The sequence below is a fragment of the Prosopis cineraria genome, unplaced genomic scaffold, assembly GCF_029017545.1.
Source record: "Prosopis cineraria cultivar Desert tree isolate PC_DT_omini unplaced genomic scaffold, ASM2901754v1 PC6, whole genome shotgun sequence".
NCBI lineage: Eukaryota > Viridiplantae > Streptophyta > Magnoliopsida > Fabales > Fabaceae > Prosopis > Prosopis cineraria.
The window spans coordinates 29498800-29511843 of NW_026555337.1; the positions used below are offsets into that span (position 1 = coordinate 29498800).

Genomic DNA, 13044 nt, shown 5'->3' on the forward strand with positions numbered 1-13044 from the left:
ACATATATGTTTAAAATATTATTTTAACTAACCTATATATTCAAATATTTAAAAAATTAATAAATAAATTATTTTACATAATTAAAAATTTTAACCTATGAAAGGAAGTAAGAAAAAATATATCCACTAAATATGTTTTTGGATAACTTAAATAAATTTTAGATAATATTTATATTTATGAAAAAGTATTTTAGTTCAATATATACATGTTAATAATTAATAAATAATTGGACGTATGGAAATAAATATTCATACATTTTTAAGATGTATGAAACTAAAATAAGGTGGGAGTAAGTATATTTTTATTTTATTTAAAATTTAACTGCGATTTCAAATTTCAATACTTTTGTTTTGAATTTGAATTCATTATTCATATTCTTTGAATGAGTTTATTATTTTGAAATCAAAACGTAGATCCTCTGCTGACATGACCCAGCGAGCCCGTTAGCACGGTAAGACCGTGGCCTACCATTTCCCAAAAAAAAAAAAAAAAAACCGTAGAACCTCTGAGGAAAATTAGATTGTCCGCTGAGAACAGAGAGGCTGCGGGTGATTAGGGTTCTAACGCGCCACCATCTTCATGCTGTCCCTTCTCCGATCTGCTCGACCTCTCAAGTATGTATCTTGCTAATTTCTTCTATTTGCAGAACTGCTTCATGTTTTTATTCTCACTATCTAATTTCATTGCGTTTTCCCTCATCTTCCAGCATCACAACAGTCGTTATCTAATTTCTGTTGTTCTCTATTTATAATTCAAAATTTTCCCATTTATTTACGCTTTGTATGCTAAAACATTGGATCAAATGGGATTATTCTTCACTTTTTTCTTAAAAAATAAAATTATAACTCATTTGGGAAATTCAGCTTTGAAGCATGGGAGGTTGAGATGTTCTCTCTTATTAGCAGGAAGCAAGAATGTTGTCTGAAGTTTTATGGATTACCATGTGTGAGCCGAGATTCAAGTAACTTCTGTGGAGACAGGGCTGGAGGAAGCTATCCTGAACAATTAAGTTCGAGGTTTTCTTCAAGAGAGGAAATTCGGTGTTGTCTACCCGTATTTGGAAATAACTCTCTGGGTAGTCATAGGCTTTTCTCACAGATAAGTGAAAAAAGTGGTCATGAAAATGATGTGAAAGACACTTCCGTGGAACTTGAAAAGATTATTTCAGGTAATGTGAATGAGGGTACTGATGAGGACTTTGAGGAGGATGAAGCGGTGGAATTGGTTTCAGAACCTGGATTTCTGGATGAGGATTTGTCAGACTCTGAGGCAGGTCTGAGCACTCTGGAGCCTTTGAAGGAAAAAGCTTCTTTAAAATTGTTTAGAACCTTAGTGGAGATTCCATCCAGCTTGATCTCCAAAACTCTTGATAACTTTTTTAAAGATGGGGGAGGTTTGAGCCAAGAAGAGGCTTCTAAGATCATATCTTGTCTTCGGAAGTGTCGAATGTATGGAAGGGCATTGCAGGTGATTTTCAAATATTTTTCAACTAAGAACTTCTATTTGTTATTAAGTTTGCTACAAAGTTCTTGATTGATTATTTTCATTGTTTTTCAAAATGACCTTGCAGGATTGATTTTTCATTAAGTCTTTTAATGCAATTGTTTGATTCAAATTTGCATGGGCAAGAAGCTTCTATTATTTTACATTCGAATGAAGCTTTTATTGATTATCTGCTGGCTAGGTTGTCAAGATTTAAGTCTTAAGATTCTTTGTAGGATCAATCGAAGGGTAAAAAATGTTGAATTGGAAGATTGGAACCAAGACCATAAGATTCTACCACTTTAAGACAAGAAACAAAACAAATAGTTGCATAGAACTCTTAGATAGGCATAAACTATTAAAACCTCATTACACTTCAATAAAATGTGTCATAATTTGCTAGTCACAAAATCATATAAGTAATAAGAACCCTTAATTTTCCAAAGTGGTATTACCATACATTAAAGTATTAAACATGTCACGTGTCATGAAAGTCACTAATCTCAAGGATCAAGATAGAAATTTACAGTAATTATCTGAATTCAGGGACACTCAATAGTCAAATCGATACAGCAAATTTCAAGGATGTTAATAGTCAAGACACAAGAAACAAGGAACTAGCAAATTGAATCACAATACATGCTATATTTTAGCCTTCAGAATAGAGCATTTTGAGTCATATAACCTTCAGAATAGAGCATTTTGAGTCATATAATGTGCGGGCATGTGCAATCTTCTAGTCTTAACTAGGTGACCACAAGATGGGTCATCTTCAACCTTACATAGAATTAGGGTAGTTTGATTGGTGGGTTTATACGATCCTATGGTTTAGATAATGATCTTGACAACCATGTCTTCTGTTGTCCAATATCTCCTAGGTGTTTAGCATGATTTCTGAATCTTTCATTTTTCATTTTCATTTTTTTACATTTTTCTTTATTAAGAAGTGTGTGTAGACAATTGAAATGTTACTTTTCTTTTGCTATTGTTTGTTGTAAATATTGCATTTTCAATTGATAGGATGCTTCTTTGGGATGTCATGCGAACAATTTTATTTAAGCTGTTGCAATGTAAGTTATAAAGGGACAAATGATGCAGTTTTTCTAGTTTCCTGTTGGTGCTCCACCGAAGTGAGTATAGTTAACAATTAGCATAGCATTTTCCCTAAAAACTTGGAAGATATTTCGGCATTGAGCTTTTTCTAATTTGATTGTTATATATATTTGAGTCTCTTTTGAGAAATAGTGTTTGACCAAAAGAATCTGAGTGTAAAGGGATAGTATCTAAGTTCTTAGTAGTATTCGTTACCTAATAACTGCATTATTCTTTTTGCCTTTGCAATTTATCATGGTAGCTGACTTCCATTTTTATATGGTTACTAATACATAAGTATGTGAATGTGGTGCTAGCCAGGGAAGCACCTTTGGTTGAATGAGAGTTGGAAGGTTAGAGGGATTTGGGTACTCTGCTGTATATGCAAGGAAGATTATCTCAAATTATTCTTGTTCTAAAAAGAGAGGTAAGAAGAGGTCAACTATTGGCTTTTGGTGGTGGTTGTAAATAGTACCTGCAAATTGAGGTACTTGGTTTGATGGTTTCCTGGGTAGATCTGATGAATTAATCAATTAAGGTTGCAAAAGAACATAATCTTGGTAAAATCTGCCAAAGGATTACAGACAGTGTAAGAAATTTAATAAGACATGAAAAGAGTTGAGACGAAGAAAGTTAACTTTGGTGATGCACCCTAGCTTGGTTTTGACTGCATCATCAGGCAACTGAGGAGGCAGCCGTAAATAAACTCATCTGATTAATTATTCCTTTGAGATAATTGAGTACATCATTTAGGATAGGTTTTGTCAAAACTTAGGAACCTAGTCATCTATAATTTAGTGCCCAAGTTTAATAACCAGCTATAAAAGGAATAAATAAAAGTTAAGATACTAATAAAGGTTGGTCCAATTGATAAGAACTTGGCCCACAATCTACAAGGTCATGGCAGCAAATCTTACTGCCAATGTGAGGACATTGTTGGTGGGCGATATGAAAGTATCCCTGTGAGTACTCTTTAAGCCCGGAAGCATGCCCTGATCTTGATGAACCCTCGAAACCCAACTCATTTAAACTTTTGCGCATTAAAAAGAAAGTAAAAGGTAAGATGATTAAATTAAGGAAATTTACCAAGTCAAAGGCCATGCATGTACATGAATAATGGTCCATCTTAAGACCTGAAACAGTCAATCACCAAAATAATCTGATGGAAAATATAAAATTAGCTAAAGTAGAAATTTTCTAAGTGGTTACTGTACATAATGTGCCCATGCAATGCAGATGGCTGCTACATGCATATTCATGTATAATGATCCATTTGGTTTGCATTTGTTTTTCTTTTGTAAATTGTTAATATCTTAATTTTTTTTAATAAACAGTAAGGGAATTTTTCTTTTGTAGGCGGTGCCTACCTTGTTATTCATAGACCAAACTCAAATAAATAAGGTTTTTCTTTTGGCCTGACACAGATAAATAAGGTTTGGAAATAAAATCTAAAACTATAATGTGGTGGAGCCTCTTGAATTGCATGTGTCTTTCATTCATTGGATGCATGATGATCTCTGATCTGTTAGGATAATTCTGGGTAATGAAAAGATTGGAAGAGACAATGTTGTTAAAGGCACTTGCCTCAGCGCCTAAGGCAAAGGTGAGGTGCTGAACATGGCCATTGCCTCTCAATGAAGAGAGGTTGCAACAGCCCAAACTCAACATAGTTATACTTTCCCAAACTCGACTTGGAATTGGAAGAGGTTGCAACAGCCTAGTGGAAGCAGTAGCCTCATACTTACAATGAGCACGTGTATTACATTGTTTGATGAAATCTGTCATGTCATTAATCAGTTTTTTCCGCCAAAATAACGCCTTAATTCTGTGGTAACTGGCCTGAGTTCCAGAATGCCCTCCTTGAGGACTAGAGTGCAACCATTCTAAAATTTGCTGTCTCAAAATATGATCATTTCCAATCACCAACTCTCCTTCCTTCTCAACAATTCTTCATCCCAAATTGCCCCCACATATCATTATTTTCTTGAGTCTTATGAATTTCTGTAACCACAGCATCACTTCCCCAACTGCCCTTGATTTTGTTCAATAATTCAGGAGAAGTGTTTAAAGCCATTTGCTGTTTGGGTATTCTAGAAAGAGCATCAACTACTGAATTATCATTCCCCTTATATATATTGTATCTCATGATCAAACCCAGCTAAGTTTGCAGCCCAAAATATCTGAAATGAAGTTTTTAACTTCTGTCTGAGCAAATACTTCAGACTTTATTGGTCGGACCTGATTATAAATCGCTTCTTTTCAAGATATTGATGCCAATGAAGGACAGCTAGCACCACAGCCATTAACTCTTTTTCATCTATAGAAAGTTGCTGGTGTCTTTTGGCTAACCCTTTGCTAAAGTATGCAATTGGCTGCCCTTGCTGCATTAGAACAGCCCCCACGCCCAAACCACATGCATCTATCTCAACAACAAATTTTTTAGTAAAATCAGGAAGAGAAAGGACAGATGCTGATGTTAATACCTTCTTAAGATTGTTAAATGCCTCAGAAGCCAAATTTGACCATTTGAACCCATCCTTCTTAAGAAGACAAGTTAGTGGCTTTGCTAGAGCTCCATAACCCTTGATAAACCTTCTATAGTACCCTGCAAAACCTTAGGTTCAGGCCATTCAGTAGCCACTTGAATTTTTTTTTTTTTTTTGGATCTGTCTTAACTGTTCCATTACCAATTATATGACCCAAATACTCCACCTTAGTTGCTGTAATGTAATATTGATGCTTCCTCAAAATGGAAAAGGCTTCTTTAAGATGCTGCACATGGTCATCCAAATTAACACTAAATCAATATATCATCAAAAAATATTAGCCCAAACCTTCTCAAATAAGGGCAAAATATGTTGTTCATGGCTCCTTGAAATGTAGCCGGGGCATTAGTTAAACTAAATGGTATAACTAGCCACTCATAGTGCCCACTATGTCTTTTAAAAGCAGTTTTTATAACATCTTGAGGCATCATCCTAGTTTGGGGATACCCAATCCTTAAACCTAATTTTGTAAAACATTTTGCAGCATTCAACTCATCAAAGAGGTCTTCTACCAAAGGGATGGGATATTGATTCTTCACTATTTTCTTATTTAATTCCCTATAATCTATACACATCCTCCAAGTTCCATCCTTTTTTTTAGACTAAGACTATAGGAGCAAAAAATGGACTAGAACTTTCCTGTATTACCCCATTTGCAATAACTCCCTGTAAACCCTCAATGACATCCTTTTGAGCTGAGGGATATCTATAAGGCTTTAAATTTATAGGATTAGTTCCCTCTTGAAGGACAATAGAGTGATCATGCCATTCATGAAAAGGTGGTAGTCCTTTAGGCATTTCAAAGAGATCAGAAAACTCTTGTGAAGTGGAAGAGATCACTTCTAGAACTTCTAAAAAGGTCTCTATAGATAAAATTTCCACCTTTTCTTGTCCTTTCGTTATTAATTGCAGCAAAAATACTTGATTAGTGTGAAAATCCTCAATTTCCAGCCTCTTTGAATGCACCACACGTAAGGTATTGGGAGGAGTAGCCTGAAGCTTACACATTTTCCCTTCAAGCCAAAAAAGCATAGTTACTCATAATCCCACAATGCATTTTTTCTACTTTTGAGCCATTTAAGCCCAAGCACTAAATCATATGTATGCAATTCAAGAATTCTAAAATCAAAAGAAAATTCCAAGCTTTGCATCCTCCATTTGAATCCTTCCCAAATGCCATGCACTTTAAGCCTTCTTCCTCCAGCCACTTCTACCCATGTTTCATTAGTTCCATCAAGTTGCCATCTAAGCTTTTTTGCGTAGTCCAAAAAATCATGAGTGCCATCACTATCAATTAAAATCTGAAATTGCCTCTTGCCATAGTGTCTTGTGACTCGCATAGAAGAAACTCCATCAACTCCCTCAATCGCCTGAATAGAAATCCTGGGTCTGTTATCTTCTTCCTTGTCGTCAGTAATTTCTTTCAAAAGAGCATCTTCTTCTTGGGTCTCTTGAATTTCAAGGAAGTGGAGTTGTAGCTTCTGATGTTGAGGACATTTATGGTCTCTCAAGATTTTTTCATGACAGTGAAAACATAAGTTTTTGCTCTTGTATTCTGCTTCTTTCTCTGTAGAGAGAATTTTAGACGGCTTATTAACACTTTTTTGGTTAAAAGAAGAGGTTTTTGAAGATAAGGCTGTTGACTTCCCTTTCCCTTGGATCCCATCACTAATTAAAGCACTTTCATGTGGTTTCGTGATTTGGTGAAATGGCTGCGTGGAAGAAGCTGCAGATGCCATGTGTCCACTATTCTTGTGCTAGCTCTTCTTCACAGCTTGCCTTTTAATGTAATTTCTTGCATTCTTGCCAAGCTTCATGCTTCTCTCATGGTTCTTGGTTTAAACAACCTGACAAGTCTTGCAATTTCATCCAATAATCCATTGACATAAACATCCACTTAATATTCCTTAGATAAACTTAGTTTGCAAGAGATGGTATCAAATTCATCATTGTAGTCAGCCAAAGTCCCTTGATGCTTAAGGCACACCAGATTGTGCATGGGTGTCCCATGTATAGGGCCAAATCAATCTCTCAGCTTGTCAATATATTCTTCCCTAGTGGGTTACACATCTGCCCACGCTTTTTCATATGCGACGTGCCATTGGAATGCTTTTGGGTCAAGATGCATACTTGCAATCTTGACTTTTGATTCTTCCTGGGGTTTCATCGAGCTCAAAATAATGCTCGCATTTTAGTATCTAGCCTTTGACATCCTTGAGTAAATTTAGGAAAATCCATTTTGGTGCATTTGTTCGCAATACCCATTTTGTTCTTGATCGTCTTTTGACAATGGTGGTCCTCTAGATCTTGGTTGCGATTTCGTTGATGACTATTGCATCTGACCTTGTCATTTCCCTCGGCCACGCTCACTATCGTGCATGGGCATCTGTAACTGGTTCGAAATGCCCTCAACTAATTCGGTCAAGGCATCAACCTTATTAAAGTTTTCTTCCAGTCGACCCACATGTTCTTCCATTTCTTTCTTGATATGGTTTCGGGTTGAACCATGTACTGTCAACAGTGAATATGAGAAAAGAAGTGGCCGAGGAGTGTTTGCTTTGATACCATTGATCTGTTAGGATAATTTGGGTAATGAAAAGATTGGAAGAGATAGGAGAGAGCAGAGAGAACAGGAAGGTTGGGGAAAGAGTCAAGGAAGGTAAAGACGAGGCAGAGAAGAATTAGGAATGTTAGAGAGAAGGAGAGGTTGAGAGAAATTAAGGAACAATGGGATTTTGCATAGTACTCTTGTGATCATTCAGATAGCCTTACCATTTAAATGTCTCATTATTTATAGGCTTCATGCTCACACTCCCCCAATGGCTAAATCTCAATAACTATCATTTAAATCTAAACTAACTAATATTTTTACAAAACTATAACATTCTCATCTATTTATTAAATCGCGCTTAGGTTGAATTGTGATGTTATGTCAAATGAAGAATGGGAAAAAGTGACTTGACAAATAGAATGGTCATTGACTGTGCTGTTTTTTAAATGTAAAGTAGCCTACGTTAATCTCTAATGGTTGCAGGAGTTCAAAGTCCTTGTAATTGATAATTCGGCGTGTCTTTCAAGATTTTGTGTCACTACTTCTGTCACCTCTCTGCAGCAAGAAAACATATGCTTAGACTTGCTTCTGATGTTATTCTGCTTTTCAGTTTTCAGAGTTGTTGGGCACTTTTAAGCATTTTGAACATAGAGAACATGATTATGCTTCTCGTATTGATCTGATAGCCAAAGTCCAAGGAGTTGATGCGGCTGAGAAGTACATGGATGAAGTTCCAGAATCTTTGAGAGGTAATTTATTGTACGGAACTCTTTTAGCAAACTGTGTCCGTGTTGTCAATAGAAAGAAAGCAGAGGCAGTTTTTGGAAAAATGAGGAGGCTAGGTTTGCCAATCACTACATATGATTGCAATCAAATGATCATTCTTTATAAAAGACTTGATAGAAGTAAAATAGCTGACATATTATCGTTGATGGAGGAAGAAAATTTGAAGCCATCTCGTCTTACATACAGGATCCTTATAGCTGAGAAAAGTGAGTTGAAGGATACAATAGGGATGGAGCTATTGATTGAGGCTATGAAGTCTCAAGGTCTGCAACTTGATATTCATGCCCTGACAATCATTGCTAGTCACTTTATATCTGAAGGGCTGAAAGATAAAGCTCTAGTTATTCTGAATGAAATTGAAAGTGGAAAACTAAAAGACATAAGTGGGGGAAGGAGTGCGTTACTTTCCCTCTATGCTTCTCTTGGCATGGCTGATGATGTGAATAGAGTTTGGACTGTTTGTAAATTAAAGCCCACTATGAATGAGTGCCTTGCTGGTATAGCAGCTTGGGGCAAGTTGGGCAAGGTTGAAGAGGCTGAGGCAGTTTTTGACATGATGCTGAAAAAGTGGAAAGAACTCCCATCTAAGATTTATGCTGATCTTTTAAATGTTTATGTTCAGAATAACAAGATATCTGAGGGGAAGGAGTTTGTTCGTCGAATTGGGGATGTGAAAGGCTGGGTTGGCCCTCTGATTTGGGATGGACTAGTGAGGCTCTATGCTGGAGATGGGGATGTAGGGAAAGCAGATTCAATTTTAAGTAAGGTAGTTGAAGAAAAAAATTGGAAGCGGGTGAGAGTGAGACCAATGTTCAGCACATTTTTATATGTCATGGAACAGTATGCAAAGCTTGGAGACATACATAATACTGAGAAGTGGCATTTTAGAATGAAGCAATGTGGCTACACAGGCCGTCTCAGACCTTATGAAATTCTGACCCAAGCGTATATCAATGCGAAAACCCCTGCTTATGGTCTTAAGGAAAGAATGAAGGCAGAAAATGTATACCCAAATAAGTTGTTTTACTCGAAGTTGGCTCAAATTGAATCAATACAGAGGGAGGTGTTACTGTTCCAGAGTACAAGTGCCTAATGTTTCAAGTGGATGTGTTAGACTCGGTCAATCACTTGGCTATTAACTTCCACTCTTACTCCAGATTGGTATTAAGTCTATCAATTCACCCTGGAAAGATGCCAGTGCGATACAATAAATAATGGTAGGCATTGTATTAGAACATACAGGATTGGGAAATTAGTAAGAACACAAAGGCCATTAGAGTCAGCTACTTGATCGACCTATCAAAACTGTGAAAGTGGTAGAGCCCGCATGCACTGTTTATGAAATGAATAAAGAAATTCTTGAAACTCTGTTGCATACCAGATGTGTAGCCCTCAAGGTGAGAGCAAAATTTTTGTATTGGAAACTACGAGCATGCCATTGCACTAGCAAGATTTTTGTCAGGTTTGAGTTGTAATCTGTAGGACTATAAGCAGGTTGTGACTATGACCATGATGATTGGATGGACTTTTGAAGAAGTTGGTGACATAAATTTATAAGCGTTTGGACTGCTCTTTGAACAATTATTTATATGGTTCAACTTGGAGAAAGCTTTTCAAGGTTTCGATTACGTATTGAATGTTGTTGATATAACCGAAGGCAGATTAAGACCTTGTGATTAAGATTTGGAAGAAAGCTTTCTATGCTTAGAGTCACCTTGCACTTTCACATGTCATTTTGCTTTCCAGCAATTATCTGAGTTTTTTCATTTCCAATCTCTATAGAAGCTTATTTGGCATGGTAGATTTCAACATGAAACCAGTTTATATGGCTCTGTTTGGCTGCAAGTCTGGAAAAGAATCCTTTTCTGTTGGATGATAATTAAGACGTGTAATTTTTAGGGAGAAATATGTTTAGATTACCTTCAACATAGTTACATATTAATCAAGGGAAGATATGTACTATTAATTAAGGGAAGATATATACCATAATTCTTTTTTTATAATTAATCAAGGGAAGATGTATACCGTTAAATTACTTCTCACCAACTGTGCCTTCTAATTTTTGCTATTTTCCTCCTGCTTACTGACCAAAACAACCTCAACTGCGTGATGATCACTTTAATTAGTGTCGTTGCATTCATTAGTTAGACCTAGCCGAATTACATCTGTGAAGATTAATATATGGAACATCGTTAATTTATTCATATATATATATATGATCATACACACACTGAAGATGATTACTATAGAGACAAGGTGATCAAAACCTTGGATAATTTACTCTGATCCTAATACACTACAGGAAAGAAAACATGATACATGCATGTATCCTTGGAGGTAACATTATGTTATGACATAGGTTTCATCCAAATTATTATAGATTAACTGGATATAAATTAAAAAAAGAAGAAGGAAAATCAAAAGGATATACCTGACCGACCTAATTTCTCTTCTACGACTTTGGATAATTTCTGTGTCATCCATGGAGAAAAATGAATGGCCCAGTCTCCTATTTCACCTTTCCTAAAGAAGTGCATGTTTTCACACTTCTTTGGCAAATTTCCAGTCTTGTTCACTTCCAATTCCTTCATCTTCTCAAAGCTGCAAGGTTCAATTATGTTTTCAATGACACCATTGCTTTCCACCTCAGAAGTGAATGGGCAACCCACGAACTTAGCTATTCTTTTCAAGTAGAAATTAATATCTCCTTTCAAATCCTCATACATTAAAAACAGAACCTTGCTGTCTGGTGTCCCTTTGCTTTGCTTCCAGTAAACCAAAATATGTGTCCAAAATGGACCATACTCAATGATCCCTTTGTAATACCTCTAAAAGGCTTGCTCAAGTGATAGTTTGGGTAATGATGGTGGTCTAATTTTGTTGAAGAAAAACCAAAAAGATACGAAATTATCAAATGGGTTGAGACAGATATAGATTGTCTTGCATTTGGACTTGATAATTGAATCAGGCAATGAATGAAATGGAACATGGGTGCCAAAAAGTCTTGGTTCATCAGACAAGTTATTGGAGAGGTGCTCAGGAATAATCTGGCTACCTTCGTAAAGGAACTCAATGATTGGTACAAGGCCATGGGCATTGGAACTGAGCAAAGGATGGTCATTTTGTGAGGAGCGAAACGATTGCGATTTCCAATGGCAAAATTAAGGGCTTAAGCATTTATAAGCTCACACAAGCTTCCATCATTTATAGCATCCCACAGATTCTTAACATGATTTGAAGTAAACATATACCCCCAATCATACAAGGATCTGCCTATTAGTAGAAATTAAAACATCTTGAGCATGCATTTGTAATATGTTACAAGTTCTACATCGAAAAGTCTTACAAGATAAATAGGATTAATAAATTCAAGGCTCTTCAATTTAATAAACTAGTTTTTTTTTTAAGATAAACTCTTCCTTTGAACTTATACCAATGGTGGTGGAGCAAGAACCTGAAGTCAAGATATGCAAGATAATTTAATTTAAAGATTAATAATTTTTTAAAAAATAATAATTAAATTAGGATTAAAATTTCAATAACATAAGAGGATTAATAATCATTTTTCTTTTTGAAAAATTATATTGAGTTGGCTGATACGGTTTATTTTGATATAAATATGCTCCTTATATTTTATCTTAATCATTAAAATAATATATACCTAATGAGCTTTTGAGTTCAAATATTTTTCATTTAGTGTATAAGGTAAAAAATAAGGAAAATTGCAATCAAGAACCACTGGAGGAAATTTGTATAAGTCAAGGATTACTTTTCAAAGTTCGAATGAATACTTGGTGATTTGGGTTAGTCTTTTATCAATAAGTACCCATCTGAATTTTAACAATAACTTATTTTAAATTAACAATAGTTCATTTGGATTTGTTTTTCATTCAGATTTTAACAACAATTAATCTTTGATTGAATTTCATTGCTATATTCCTTACAAAATATCAAGAGTAGGAGGTGCAAAATTATAAAGTTCACTAGAAAAAAGGAGACTCATTATGGCGCAGAATCCATGAAGCTTCTACATAGATACGTGTTCAAATTCTTCATCAATATCCTAACGCTTTCAGAAGCTACAGCGAAATATCTGGATATAGGAACTAGGCTTAGTAAGAGTACTTTTAAGTATTTTCAGAGGCATTATTATAAGAGGAGTAACGTTTTAATTTATAGGTTAGCTAGCAACTTACATAGAATTGTTTACTTATGACAACTTGTCAAACTTAGAAATGTACACATTAATTGCATTTCGTCTTCATCTACAAATGGAATTATTTCAATTAATATGTATCGTATTATATTTTATCAAATTTCTGGGAGTTTCCATTTGTTGATTGCGCCACCTTTAAAAAAGTTCAAGAATCTCAACATTCAGTACGTTCCTAATCAATCTTATATTTTGTTTGTTCCAGCGGCTCCTTGTCATTTTGAACCATGCTTCTTCGTGGATAGGTTTGATTGCACAATATATATATATATATATATATATAGTTGGGTTTAGCAAGTCCATCATTGGTACATTGGTGAACCAACCTTCAGTCCAAAACCCAAGCTCATATTGTTAAATGAGGCTTTTTGGA

The 13044-nt window shown here is 35.4% G+C and overlaps 1 protein-coding gene across 2 annotated transcripts; it reads left to right on the top strand.

Moving 5' to 3' along the window:
- Positions 1-480: 480 nt before the first annotated feature.
- On the top strand, positions 481-10337 carry LOC129313397 (pentatricopeptide repeat-containing protein At1g80270, mitochondrial-like). Of its 2 annotated transcripts, none has more exons than XM_054956449.1 (3): positions 481-615; positions 904-1468; positions 8283-10337. In XM_054956449.1, exons 1-3 carry the CDS (start codon positions 581-583, stop codon positions 9549-9551), a joined length of 1869 nt encoding a protein of 622 aa, XP_054812424.1. In that variant the 5' UTR covers positions 481-580; the 3' UTR covers positions 9552-10337. The 2 variants fall into 2 exon arrangements, with proteins under 2 accessions (XP_054812424.1, XP_054812425.1); XM_054956450.1 differs by having other exon boundaries at positions 907-1468.
- Positions 10338-13044: the final 2707 nt, after the last annotated feature.